This window comes from Hoplias malabaricus, chromosome 1 (genome assembly GCF_029633855.1).
Source record: "Hoplias malabaricus isolate fHopMal1 chromosome 1, fHopMal1.hap1, whole genome shotgun sequence".
NCBI lineage: Eukaryota > Metazoa > Chordata > Actinopteri > Characiformes > Erythrinidae > Hoplias > Hoplias malabaricus.
Genome location: NC_089800.1, coordinates 42,822,482 through 42,837,660, shown reverse-complemented (window position 1 = coordinate 42,837,660; position 15,179 = coordinate 42,822,482). Strand labels below are relative to the sequence as shown.

At 41.7% G+C, this 15,179-nt stretch overlaps 1 protein-coding gene across 2 annotated transcripts in view; it reads right to left on the bottom strand.

Moving 5' to 3' along the window:
- Nucleotides 1–6,289: 6,289 nt before the first annotated feature.
- The window catches only part of grik4 (glutamate receptor, ionotropic, kainate 4), a 472,752-nt gene continuing 463,862 nt past the window's right edge, over nt 6,290–15,179 (bottom strand). For both annotated transcript variants that reach the window (XM_066662916.1, XM_066662922.1), the window contains 3 exons: nt 14,602–14,730; nt 14,393–14,511; nt 6,290–8,018 (listed from right to left, as the gene is read on the bottom strand). In XM_066662916.1, coding sequence (XP_066519013.1) covers nt 7,632–8,018; nt 14,393–14,511; nt 14,602–14,730 — 635 coding nt within the window. In that variant the 3' untranslated portion in view covers nt 6,290–7,631. The remainder of the gene's footprint in view (nt 8,019–14,392; nt 14,512–14,601; nt 14,731–15,179) is intronic.

Sequence of the window (15,179 nt, the reverse complement as noted above, 5' to 3'; positions counted from 1 at the left end):
GGAGCATTGTTAAATCAAAGCTAGTGATCCCCCCCCCCCCCACTAAATCAAATACACAGTTGGGACAAGGCAGGATTTACTTTTGTCTTTGTTCACACTGCCACAATATCTTCATTCAGTTACGTTTTTGTTACTATGGCTAAAGTTAATTAAGGCTGATTCTATTTAAATGTACTCTGTCAGCTGATTTTTCAAAAGGACTATCTGAAGACCACTGCCATTGCCTCAAACCTTGCACATTCAGATTTCCATTTCTATGTTAACACTAAAAATGTCAGGTGCTCTTATCTTGAATAAATATTTCATGACAACAGAAATAGCCCAGAATAACCCATCCCCATATTTTAAGAACATTTTAAGAATATATAAACATTGTTTCCACTGTTAGAGAGAATGGATAACGAGTCTTTTCCATACTCGTTATCCATTCATCAACCCCACTGACCGTATTTCTGCTCTGCCTACTTTGTTAACCCTCTTTTGGAATAAGATAGAACCCCCACAGGACCATCACAGAGCAGGTTTGATTTGGGTGGTGGTGCTGCGGTGACACTGGTGTGGTGGAGGTGGTGTGTTAGGGTGTGTTGAACTGGGACAAGTGGATCAGACACAACAGCTGCAGCTGGAGTTTTTAAACACTGTGCCCACTCGCTGTCCACTCTATTAGACAAACCTACCGTGATGTACCACCCTGTAGATATAATGTCAGAGACAGAAGCTCATCTACTGCTGCATAGTTTGTGTTAGTCATTTTCTAGTCCTTTATCAGTGGACACAAGATACTGCCCCGAGGGCACTTGTTAGTGGACTACTCTCAGTGGTGCAGTGACATCCTCCACTTCCATGGTTCACTTGCAATTTCGAAAGGCAGCACTTGAGTGGAATACTCCCGCTTGCCACATGAGACTCACAGAAACATCAAATCAGTGTCACGTGTATAGTCATATTTTGCCAGAAGTCGGCCAAATCTGTTTTGTGACACAAGGAATCAATGAACATTTTCAATATGGGCCACTTTTGGTTGATGTACTATTGGTTGCTATACCAACAGTGGGCCAGCAGTGCTGTATTGGTGTAGTATCTCACATCTTCATACTATCTGGAACTGTGGGGGGAAGAGATGAAAGGGTGCTAACAAAGCATGCAGAGCGACAGATGGACCACAGTCTGTAACTGTGATCTACAGAGTGCATTTATTTGGTGAGTGAAACTGGTAAAATGAACAACAAATGAAGAAACAATGAGGGCATTTAAATGTTCTGGCCGTTTGGTGTATGTTCTTGGTGGTTCAATCAAGACTGTATTAGAAGGATGTTGTTAGAAGTCTATCCTACTGTAGACGTGGTACCAAATGCCTTGAGATCTTAAGAATGGCTGGATGCAGAATATTTGACTACAGGCTTTATTATGGTGAACTGCGATTGTTGTGATAGCTCCCACCACTTGAATAAAGCCCCGTCTGTGTTCCCTATAAGATCCCTAGTCTTAGACTAAACTGTAAAATCTACACTTGGCCCTACTATCATTTTACAAACCCAGCTCAGGTCAGAGTATCTACAACACTACAGCATTTTTTGTTTTTCATATGGAATGTTGACAACAGAAAAACATTGGTAGATTTTAGACTGTTTAATATATATATTATATTTTGCCATTCCACATTCTGTATGTGTTTTTGAATGAATTTAAAAGTTATGTTTAAGGCCAAATTCTTATTTCAAAACTGCTACAAGCAACATAAGTGAGGCAGTGTGTGTGTGGGTATTAAAATTTCATACAAGAAATTCTGAATGCTCTAGACGTCTGATTCCTATCACCAACACCGTGAACAGTTCTGACCCCAAGATTTAGTGATGGAAGCACTTGAATCTGCCCATAATTAACTGTTTCAAATCAGTGATTTTCAGCATTTTCATTCATCAAGATGTTTAGCCAGGCATCGTGGTGAAAGTTTTATCTCTCTGACTGGGCCCATGCTGTGTGTTATGATCAAGTAATTGTCTATTAAGGAACCATTCACCAAAAGCACACAAATTTCTGTTGAAGCCCTGCTTTGCTTTTGTGATCATGCTTTAAGTGGGAAATGTGCTTGAAGGAGTGATGATTACACAGATGTGACTCCAGATGTGTCACGTTGAGGCTGTTCCTACCAAAGGCACCAAAACACATGGCAATGACTTGCACTACCAGTCATTATTTTGGACACACCTAAAACAGATCTTCCATGTCTTATAATTTGTGCCTAATTTTGCATGAGTTAGGATGCTAGCCTTCTTATAGTGATAATCAATAACCTGCATTCCTAAAAGTAAACAACCTGTTTCCCAGAATCATATGGATAAAAATGACTTTATCTGATTATTTACAGTTTCTTTAGATGCAGCTCTGAAACCCTCAGATTTAAATGTTTAGACCAGAATTTCATTTTTATTCAACATTTTACAGTGCATAATTTATCATGGTTAAATACTGTGATAAAAACAGTGATTAGCCAAACTCTCCCTATCATATGTGCTTCCTTTGGAACATGTAATGTCAACTATCACTTTCTCTTCCCATTATGGTTAATGCATGGTGTCCAGACAGTGCTGACTGACTCCTGTGCTGGCTGGCACCATGCTGTGTAATGAGCAGAGGGTGTGTGCTATCCCACCCACCCAGAGGCTGAAGCCAGTTGTGCCTCTCTGTGGACTCCTGGCCTCAGATGTCTGAGTCACCACTGGGAACTAGATCAGTGATCTCCTGATGACCTGATGATGCTTAGACCGCATGCCCACTGTGGGGCCTCCAGCATGTCCAAACTGTTGACTGGTAATAATCGATGAATATTAATGATTGGAAAATAACCCAGATTAAAACTGTCAATGAAGTGCAGTCCATTAGCCCTGCAGCTTTTGTAGCCACATGTTTAATGCAAGTAGCTTCGAAAACATATTAGTGCTCCTTGCTAGTTGGTGTGTTCTCCCCGTGTCCGCGTGGGTTTCCTCCGGGTGCTCCAGTTTCCTCCCACAGTCCAAAAACACACGTTGCAGGTGGATTGGTGACTCAAAAGTGTCCGTAGGTGTGAGTGTGTGAGTGAATGTGTGTCTGTGTTGCCCTGTGAAGGACTGGCGCCCCCTCCAGGGTGTATTCCCGCCTTGCGCCCAATGATTCCAGGTAGGCTCTGGACCTACCGCGCCCCTGAATTGGACAAGCGGTTACAGATAATGAATGAATGAATGAATATCTGAATAGAAATGTGTTTTCATGAAAAACTGGGACAATTGGCGTCCTGAGAAGGATTATTAATTTTCCAGTACAGACAGTAAAAAAAGGCAATAATCCCAGGAAACCAGGACGTGTGGCAACACTAAACCTTCCATAGCTGAATACAGTTTGAACAGGCTGAGAAAATATCTGTATGACTACTGCCTTCTAGTGGTTGTTAGCAACATTAACCTCATAGCTTCAAAGCTAAGATTAGGATTCAGCGTTAAATTTTTCGCTGGAGCATTCCTTTTAACTAGCATTCAAAGTCATTGGGTGAATGTAGCATTTTATGTGTATTCAGCAAAGTCCTGTAGGCTTTATCCTCACAGTACAAGTGTGTTTTACAAGAGGAATGTGTGACAGAGGACAGAGTCCACTCAAGGATAAGAACAATGAAATGTTTTACTTTCTCCACCCTAAAGCCACTACAGTCAACTTTCCACCCATCTGACAGGCCTGCACACTACAGCATATGGCGTGGTTAAATATCATTATATAGGTGTTCTAATATATTATTCTTTAAGATTCTGTTCTGACAGGGCTTTTTTCCTTTTAGATGGTAAAGCGACTCACACTTGAACTGTTGTTTTACTGTAACAAGCCGGATCTTCAGATTACTAAGTTAAAGCCTTTACAATTCTCATTTCAAGTAAAGAGCTCCTTTAACAACTGCTGCAAAAGTGGTTGTTGTAACAGCCGTCTCCCCCTTAATCTGAACTTCTGACTCTTACTAAATTGACTGGTAGTCTGAGTAGGTTAAAGAAGACCACACTGAGATGTCTGGAATCAGGACAAATATGTGTGCTAAGAGAAAGTGCTGAAGTTGTGGGACAAGTGAAATTAGCTTCGAAACTAATCAGCCTTGAAGTGGGAGAGAGATGGCCTTCTGGTGGGAGAAGGTGGGAGTTAATTTAAGAGATGATTGGATTGGAAGTTTGATAATTCACGGCCATGTCCACTGAGATGCGTCACCAAATCAGCTCAATCTTCTGTGATTACACTCCGGATCCAGACAGTTGGCACTTATTACCATCTATTCACCACGGAGCAGGGCTGGACATTATATGCAGTGTTAATAGACATTCTGCTTTAAAAAGTCCTATGCACCCTGTATTCATAAGTTCAGACAAGTACATCCATGTCTTCTTTTAAGGCATTGTTTTACCTGTGTAATCGCTTAACCATAGAACTGCATACTCATTTTCTTTATATAACATGGAGTTCCTGGCTGACTGGGGAACTGAACCCTAATCTGCCACATAGAGGTAGTGTTACCCAGTATTCATATTGCCTTATGAAGTCAATACTGATGCTTTATAAAGTGCTTACATGAATACACTGGATTATCACTGGATTAGGAACACCTACCTTGTATCTACACTCACTGTCCATTTTATTAGCTACAGGCACGCACTGTAGTTCTGATCTTCTCCTTCAGTAGTGACACTGAGCTTTAAAAACTCCAGCAGCACTGCTGTGTCTGATCCACCACTCAAATCATACCTGCACTGTGGTGGTCCTGTGGGGGTCCTGACCATAGAAAACAAGGTGAAATTGGCTTAAGAAAGTGTCCAGAGAAACAGATGGACTACAGTCTATAGTTGTAGAACTACAAAGTGCTCCTGTGTGGTCAGTGAAGCTGGTTAAAAGGCCAATGAGTGTAGAAAGAACTTAAGCATTTCTAATCCAGTGATCGTTCAGTGTATATGCCATTTGACTCTCTTATGAATCTTTAAGCGTGCAGAACTGATAGAAAGTGTTACCAAGAAAAAACTCTTCAGTGGGAACCCAATAATGGACTAGATGTTTTTAAAAATGTATTTATAGTGGAATAAAAATGACAACATAAGAAAATAAAGCATATAAAACATAGCAGCCAAATCCTGCCATTCGACACAAGCTTTCCCAGTGATGGTTTGGGAATTCCTCTGTGTGTTTTCCCACTCTCTTCTCTCCTCTCTCAAGTTAATTGGCAATCATTTTTTCAAGCATGGCTGATTGAACATTCCTGGATGAGCATTTGTTTGGTCAAATCCCTGACCCTAAGCAGAGCAGGCAAGTTGCATCGAACACAGTTTTTCTTGTTGCTTTTGTGAAGACGCCCACTCCAACACCTTTTCATTTCTAGGAGCAAACTGAATTATACTCATTCCCCATACTGTAAACAACGCGTCAAGCATGGAGCTTATCTGCGTGTTTCTGTGCTTGGACACAGCTGTCCATACTGCGAGGACACACCTGCACACAGTGCTGCGCTGTTCTCGGTCACCACCTCTCACAGTACTTCCCACCCCAGCACTGGGAAACCCTGTCGGTGCCAACTCTATTTACACACCTACAAGTAGAACGTTTACAGAGAGGACTAAGTGCACATACACTGTAGCCTTCACATGGTCTGTGACAGAAATTGGAACTGTACAATTTAATATTACATTCCCTCAGTTTATCATAGCTGATAGAAACCCAGCAGAGAGAGAGAGAGAATAAAGCATTTCCAAATCTTCAATAATTTTCAATGACAAGGTCAATCTCTCAAAGAACATAAATGCACTGCCATTTATTATTGATTTATGGGCATTCACACTGTTGTGAAATACCAGGCTGAATATATATATAAAAAAAATCCAAGAAAAATGTAAGAAAATCAGCCTCTTGAAATACATGAACTGGAGTCACTGCAATGTAAAACTGTCAGGGAATATCATTTGTATGAATAACATTTGTATTAATGACATATAAATTGGGCTCAGATTTGGGATTATTTTTTTGCCAGTTGTAATACTGTTAGTAGAAGGGCCTGTAAATCTTCATAATAGTTGGGGTTAACATACAGTTTCTCGTTCAAAACATATTTATGGGCAAGGGTGTTTAAGAAATACCTGAATAGATCTATATTTATGACCCTTTATGAAAAAAAAGTGTATATATATATATATATATATATATATATATATATATATATATATATATATATATATATATATATATATATATATATATATACACATATACACACACACACACACACACACACACACACACACTCACACACACACACATACTTGGGGTGACCTTGCAGGTATGTGAATGACCTGTGGACTGAGCAGCACAACTAAACATTCCCCAAGGGAAGACCCGTCCATATCTCTGAGAGATGACACATCCCCTCTCTATGACACCTCTTCAGAGTTTTGTGCTACTTAAAATAACATTGTTCCCCTGACACTGTGTAGACGGGACACTCTGAAGCCCACGTCCAAAGCCTGCTGCTGAAACCATGTACTTACACGAGGAACATGTCATCTCTCTTGTTATGTGTCCTCCAGCAAACAAGTGAAGACTCAGCTGAGTTTAAGATGTGTGAGACTGTAAGACGAAAAGGTTCTAACTACAGTGGGTTGTTACGCTGACGTACGAAGGGCTTATCTCAACATTTTTGACCCGAGACGTATGAAAACAGAGATGCTTTTAGTTTAACAACTCTATGAAACGCTACAGTGTGATGCAAATTTTTCCAGAACCCTTCGTCTGCTGGCTAGAACCGTTCCTTCTGCAGTCTCACATCATTCTTTGACAACCAAAGGTCAACAACAAAAAAAGACCTCTTCCATTCCAAGCTAAAGCTATTACAAATGTAATTGATAAGGGTTTCTAAATTGCTGGGCACAATATCAGACTAAGAAACACTCTCCCCATCGTACTCTCCATTCACTGACATTCCAAACCTTCGAACATGCACATCAATCCTCCTGAAATACCTTTTTTTTTTTAAACCTTTTATAATAGAATATCACTATGATTAAAAACAGACCATTGTGGTTTTGTGTCTCAGTTTCCTTTGTCGTCATATCCTCAAGGCCATGATGCTGAAACAGCACAAAAATCAATACAAAGTTCATTTGGCACTTTAAAAAAAAATGTTAGAAGATGGCAGCGTGAAAGGTCTTTGCGGCTGGTCCTCTGCAGCTCTAAACTCTGAGGAACTCCTTTCCGCTGGCCCAAGAAAACAAGGAGAAGGAGGACTTGTGGGGAGTTGTGAGAACAAGATAATAGCCATTGTAATATACTGATATCACAACCAAAGGAGGAATAATTTAAAAATGAAACAAACAGCACGGTAAGACAAAAAGAAAAAAAACAAAAACAAAAACAAAAAACTGCATAGTACAAAGCCCCCTGGCTGTTCACTCCAAAATCTCCATTCGGGGCACATGACCGAGGGGGCAGTGTATACAGAGATCAGAGCTCTTCCGGAGAAGTGCTGCAAAATACAAACACATCCGCGCATGGGAGTTGTGGTGTGTAGAGTTTATCCTGGGCTCCAGTCCAGTCGCTGCTGCAGTGCGAGTGCAGGGTCCTGCTCCAGAGGTTCTGGAGGTTGCTTACTCAGGTTCACTGCTGTTGGTGGTCTTCTCCCACTCCATGCTGTCCTCACTGTGAGTGGGTGAAGCTCCCGAGGGGCCGGCCGGACGCACGCGCAGCCCCTGGAAGCGCCGGCACTCGGGGCAGATGCGGATGTGGCTGCAGCCTCGTGCTGCCAGGGCTGCCTCCTGTGCCAGTCTGTGGGGCAGGGGCTCGGGCAGGCCGGTGCCTGTGCACAGTTTGCCGTTGCTGAGGCTGGCAGCTGTACCCCGTTGGCGCCGCTCCTCCAGGGCCAGAGGGCGTGGCCGTAAAGTCGAGGAACCTCCGCGCCGCCGCCGCAGCTGCAGGCTGTCCCGGCACAACACGATACCCTGCAGCTCCCGCAGCATCTCCTCACACACCGACAGCTGGGAGACGTACACACATTAAGACAGGGGGAGAGAGAGACAGAGAGAGAGGCCAGGGGGTCTCACTGACACAGTGCACGCTGCAGGCAGCACAGGCACTACACTGATCATGAAAATAACACAGCAGCTATAAGCCCACATGACTGACATGCTCCTCAGAGAGCTACGGGAAGCTGCACAGAAGCAAAGCCCATGTGGAAGAATAGTCTGAATGAAACCCAAATGATAAGTGATACGCCCTTAAATTTTGGCTGACAAGCTATTACAGGTTCAATACTTTGACATCAAGGCAACTAAGCTAAGCATCCGTGACAAGAACTGAAAGAACAGCCTTCAATTACTATGATGCAGACCACAAGCTAAATCACTGCTCTTTGTTGTCTGATAACCCATATACCATGTACAGCACTGGCCCTGGCTTTATATTGCTCTGGGCTTTTACAATTTCAGATCATATTTCATAACTGCCAAGATGTTAAGCAGCCACCTTGAACCTTTTCCAATTCATAATGTGTAAGAATGTCAAAATATCTGCTGAAACATATATAGGTTTTGTTTCCCAGACAGGCATTAAGCCCAGTACTGGACTACACTGCACTTTGAATTATGATTTCTCATTGAAAGGAGGATATAGTCCAACACTAGGCTTAATCCCTGTCTGGGAAGGCACCCCATAGCGTATTATAAGGGGAGATTATATGCCAGTGCCTAAGAGAACTTGGGCTTGTGGCAGATTCAGATTTATGCAAGAAAACCAGACTCCTTGAAGAACTAGGAGATAGAACTGAGGAACAGGGAGATGAAGGCGAGGTGATGGAGGGAGAGCAATTGGACAAAGGCAGTGGAAGCTGGAGATTAAAATGTATGAGAAGATCTATAGAGGGTGAAGGAATTTCAGTCATGATATTCCCCCAAAGCTTTTATTTCATTTGGTGAGTTAAGACCACACCTTCAAAAAAGGCTGTAGTAGGAAGAGAAATTGTATGACTGCAAGAGCAGAGAGACAGTGGCTTCTGCTTTACGCTAGAAGGCTGGAATCCTAAATATGAACTACTTTCATAGCTTTTTCTAAAAGTGGTATGCTTGAGAACAACAGCACAAAATGAGATGAAGCTCCTAGGCTGTGGAAAATGCTTCCTGATCCTGAAACAGTATCATGATGACTGTAAGAACCTAGAAAGAGACCCAAAGATGGATCAGTGGATAGTGGGATGGCAGGTAGTGTATTTGAATGTCTGAGCTGAAGATGCCTCTGTATATATTTGGAATGCTAAGTGGAGGAAAAATCAACAGGTAAACAGGTGCTCTTATCATTTGGCGGATTTTTGACTTGCCTAAAAAAAAAACAGCATATGTCTGTTTACAATGCAGTAGGGTGTTATACATTCAACTCATCACACAGCACATTGCAATAGAGAGTACTGCATAGCGGTGTTAATGTGTGATAGCGTTGAGGAAAAGCTCCCTAGTAAGAAGAAAATCTTGTGAGAAACTAAGATCAAATAAGGGGATTGCATCCTCTCTGGCCAACACTGGGCTTTTAAATGACTGTCTTAGACCTGGACAGAATATTAGATAAGGAGATATCATAGGTAATAGTCACTTGCAAGACTATGAGACCAGATTATATGTTCCAAACATTTTGTGAGCGATTTGATGATAGTCAGGGGGCTTCCAGCTGGTTTTCTCATCGCAGCAGGAAGTTGTTGGGTATTAGAGTATCCGCCTCAATGGAAAGAGTGCACAAGATAAATATCCAAAATAGCAAAGGGAAACTCTTTAAAGCATGTGAGTTGGAGCCCTTGAGGACGGCCAAATATGTAAAAATTAATTGGAGGGGACTGCATAGCACGAGGACAGAGGAGAGAGTGAAATTCAAACTTGGCAGGAACGGCTTCTGTGGGACTGGCAGAAGCAGAACTGGGAGAATGGAATGGGAGGCAGAACAAAGAAAGCATGATAGGATGGGAAGGACTGGGAATATCGTGAACACCAGGCCAGTAATGACAGAGTAGTCCTGATGAAAGAGGGAGGGTGAATGGTTGAGGTAGACTACTAACCATGGGCCAAAAACAAGAGGTTGTATTCATGGCTATAGTACTGTCAAAGTGGATAACAACACAGATCCAAGACCAGGGAAGAACTGAAGAAGCATTCACTCAAAACCTGTCAAACAATCATAATGAACATTCAACCAGACTATTCATTTAACTTGAATGTAATATAGTATTGCGAGGTTGGTTGAACATGCTATCAAATGCTATTTACACACACCTCACAAGTAATTACATCCTTTGCAGTCTGGACTGTAGAATCTACAGGGGTCAATGAGTGGGTTTTGTGGGACACACATCTATGGCAGGCTTAATCTCAGAGGGCTGTCTAAAAATCAGATGAACAAAATGTTATGCTCACAAAAAATGCTTGGTGCTCAGCACTTTGCAGTGGAGTTACAGTGCTAACATAGCTTATACTCACCAACTACCATTGTGCTAAGTGTGCTTAATTCATCACATATGTACCTCAAGCCCTGTCAAGTTAAAAAAACTCCATACCCTTACATATATGGTTTGACATTTTATGACATACTGCTGTCTATAAAAGTGGTCAAATTGACACCGTTTAGCTAACAAACACACATACAGAATGTATTTGTCTGTTCTTCGATAAGTATAAATCTATACTTTTTCAGAGATTATAGCATGCTTTACAGTTTGAGGACCTGAGTTTAGGTAACATCTCAATGTAGACTGAAGTTATGTATGTATCAGTGCTAACTGACCATGCTAATTTTCCATTAAGTTTTACTTATATTAGCAGTCAAACATTAGGACACATCTGACTCAATTCTGATTTAATTTCATTTAATGACATTTTAAACTAAATGCTTATGCTTAGAAGTTTGATAATTGTACATCAACCAGCCACAACATTAAAACCACTAACAAGTTAAGTGCATAACATTTCATTACAGTGGCAGGGTTTGGAGCATGTGTTGGAAGCATGAAAAATGGACAAGTGTAAGTATTTGGGCTACAGTGGCTCTTTTGTGAGATTGGACCAGATAGGCTAGTGCGTCATTAAGTCTCGGCTCACCAATTGTCTTCTTTGGACCACTTTTTGGACCGCATAATGGGGACACCCAAAATGACCTGCCATTTTGTAGATGCCCCGTCTAAAACATTATGACCATCATGATATAGCCCTGGTTAAAGTTAGTAAGCAGCACTTTCTCTGCTCTAACACATTTGCAAAAACTGACTATTCACTTGCTGTTTGAGACACATCACCCACAAAGAGGTGCCACTATGAAGAGATAATCAATTTTATTCACTTTACCTGAAAGTTGATTTAATCTTGTGCCTGATCGGTGCATATCCAAATCAAAAAGAACAATCATATTATATTTAGAATCTTAGAGGACTGAAAATCTTAAAGTTTGATGGCCCATCTTTACATCTTCCTAAATAATGTGTGTTTCAATTTTCAAGTTTTTCCTTGCTAGTGCATTGTAGCCAGTTAACTGTGTTGTCATGAATGAGGACAGGGCTTACCATAGCCCTATTTATTAGAAGGACAATATTTCTGTCAGGGTTATTACCAAATGAAATATTTTACATTTCTTCACTGTTAACATAAATTATAAGAAAGAATAGTGTTTTACGGGTGGATACGTCCAAACTTTGGACAGCCCGTGTATGCTAGCCTTGTAGCTCCACTGAAACAAAAAAAAATACACAAATCATGGACAAAATAAGGATAAAATTGTATACATTTGATATTTCACTGATGTACCACTTGTAAAGTTAAAAATGGTGGGTTGTAGCAGTTAATAGAGTGGTGGGCCAATCACACTTCACGCTGAGAGCTAATTGCCCTACACTTGCAGTAGCCTGTAACGCTGATGTCATGGACATGTCGCCTGCTCATTCAGCCATGCCAGCTCAAAGACAGACTTTGAATACTGAATGATCACACACATTTATACGCTCCCCTCTCATTCACACACACTCAGCAAACACTTTAACAAAGAATTATGAGGAAAAAATAGCGCACACACTATGAACACACACACAACCAATCCATGCTCTCCTAGCCTGTCACCATAGGCAGTAGACCAGTGTTCTGCTTCAGCCCTAACAGCCTGAAAGCTCTGAAAAAGATTCAGAATCATGCAGTGATCTCGTCTTGTGTGGAATTAACCAATTAAAGACAATACTTATCTGTGGACAACTAGCTAAAGTTGATGTTGGCATGCAGTGAAATTCCCCACAAATTAGGGTCTGCCTCCTTTAAAAGCCTGCTTCTGGCTTCTGTGTGGTGCAACTGTCTAAGGGCTGGCTCTACTATCAGGAGACTGCGAGTTCAGCCATCTGAGGCCAAGAGAATAAAGGAGAAAAACTGGCCTCTCTATGTGTGGGATTGGTGGCCTTCTTTCTTCCCCATAACTCAGGGTGATGTTAGTAACCTGGGCAACTGTTAACTGCACAACATAATTAGGCAGTTAGGCAAGCATGTTGAGATGTACAGTGGTGTTTTGCTGGCAGCAGTTTAAAAATATTGTTATGGCTACACATGTCACTTCTAGCTAACAGGCAGTACTGGAAATAACTAATATGTTTTTTCTTTGGCGCAGGTGTTTTTTCAGTCATGCTAACTTACAGGACATGGGCTAACAACAGGCTTGTTGTCTGTCAACAAAATGGACTAATTCACTGCTTCATGAAGCATTCAACTGGTTTAGTAATTTCACTCTTAGTTTGTTCCTGCCTTAATAATATGTCTACATGCCCACTCACATTTTGCATAAAATGTCTCATAGTTATCCCCAGACATTCCTTAAGAGACTAGCAGTGCTGACTCTTCCAGAAATGCAGAGGCTAAGTGGGCTTTCACACTAGAGGTTTTATTCCGTATTCAGGTTCGCTTGCTCCAGGTGTTAAACACATTCAGTCAAGTGTAAAAGCTGTTTGCTAGCACCGATCTCTGGTCCTTTTGAAATTGATGGTCTACAGTGTTGCGTGATTGATTCATTTTGTAAAGTAACTGCTTCAACTTGTCCCTTTCTCTTGTGTAATAAAAACTAATTTTCCTAGGACTGGAGCCAGGTGACTGTAATAAGCTCAGCTTTGTGGACTGAGTGCAAGTGATGAGAACAATGAGAAAAATAGTCTCTTGCAGACCGGCATGGGTAAAAATCCTATCATAAGAGAAGGGCTTCTTATTTATGGGGGCTACTGTGTAATGAAATGCCATGCATCCCTAAAGTGCTGTTCCCTGCTTGCTCCTTGAGTGTTTGTATCCACAAAAAATAATGAAAAGCCGCGAACACATGAAGCTTCCTGCCATTTTTCGAGCCTACACACATACATACAAATTATGTATGGAACTGGGCAATCAATCCACGGTTTGGATAGAGTTTTTGTGTTTGGAAGCAAACCAGAGATAATGAGCCCCTTCTGCAAAAAAGGCCAGAATCGACCCTGGGTGTCGACGCAAGTATTTGTGAAAAGTGTGAAAAGTCTGGCATCTCTGATTATCATTTCAAACGTAAGTTGCATAGAATGAACTGTCTAGTTTGGACAATATGAATGAACTGAATGTCCAATTGTAGGCCCAAAAGACCTTATTAAGGGTGCCTTGAATTAAGATGAAGAACCAGTTGGGCTTTTGTGTTTTAATGTGCTGGTTGGTATGCTGAGAGTGAATGATCAAGTAACTAGACCGAAGAAAAAGTAAACAAATTCATCATAACACCTAAAATGGTGAATGATAAAGTCCTATCTTCAGGTAACTCCGGATGGTCCGGCAGGTGCCCAGAATCTGACACTCAGTCTATGTTTCCCCCTCACATATGCTGAAACGTATGGTTAACAATAACATATGGCGACTTTATCCAAACCAGCGCAAAGATTTTTTTAAACATTTCACTCAATCAGTCCCTTACATGCATATGCACCCCCCACAAAGGAGTCACGTCCTGGGGTTCTACTGACACATTCTGAAGTTTTATTTAGCAAAAAAAGTGTGTTTTCTTTAAAACAATCACAGTGGGTTTTTTTTTAAAACAGTCCAATCTGACACATGTAGCTTATGAAAGACACAAGACAGGAGATGTACATTGATAAATATGTCAGACGTTGGATTCAGACTAAAATCTGCACTTAAAAAAATCATGAGGCGATTATCTGCCCCTGGGGACTACCTGCAGGGCTGGTACAGGCCAGCGAGACCAGTGGACCTGTGTGAGGTATACTCTTTGGTGTTTGTGCTGTAAGGTGGAGGGCTTGACAAGGAGGAAAGGCTCAGGAGGGGAGGCGCGTGGGTGGGGAGAAGGACATAAAGCAGAGGCAGGTAAAATAGCCCTCTCTCACCTCTGTTCCTGGAGTATGACGAAGCATCCACACAAACTCCAGCACGGCCATGAAGATAGCTACTAACAGACCACACACCAGTACCACAAAGATCCCACCTATGTTCTCCATGCCAAGGCCTACACAACAGACAAATACAAACACAGGAGGTTATTCGTGCAGAGGACACTGCACAAGATGATTGTGATGTAGCAGGTAGAAGGAGCTACCTTTTGCTCGATGGTCCTCCTCTTTCGGACACTTGCCACCGTCCCACCATTTCCTCTTGAGGATCTCCAGCCGGTTCTCCTCCTGCAGTCTGAGGATGGCCAGGTCAAACTCGTCCCTGTATACTGAACCTGCACAAACACACACAAAGTTCATAGCCCAAACTATGTTTATTCAAAAGTCACACCTGGATTATCACTTGACTGTCACTTATAGATACAGCTCATAACTGTCTGTGATAGTACAAAACAGTTGTTTAAGGTCTTGTAAACATACGCCAATCAACCATAACCTTACTACCACCTCCTTGGTTTTACTCTCACGCTCTACTGACTGTATATGTACACTTTGTAGCTCTACAATCACAGACCGTAGACCATCTGATGCTCCACCCCATGGTCTTCAATGGTCAGGACCCCTACAAGAAACCCACAGAGCAGGTAATATTTGGGCTTTATGAACTCCAGCAGCACTGCTGTGTCTGATCCACTAGTACAACACACACTAACACATCACCATCACGTCAGTGTCACTGCAGGGCTGAGTATTATTCACCACCCAAATCATACTCTGCTCTCTG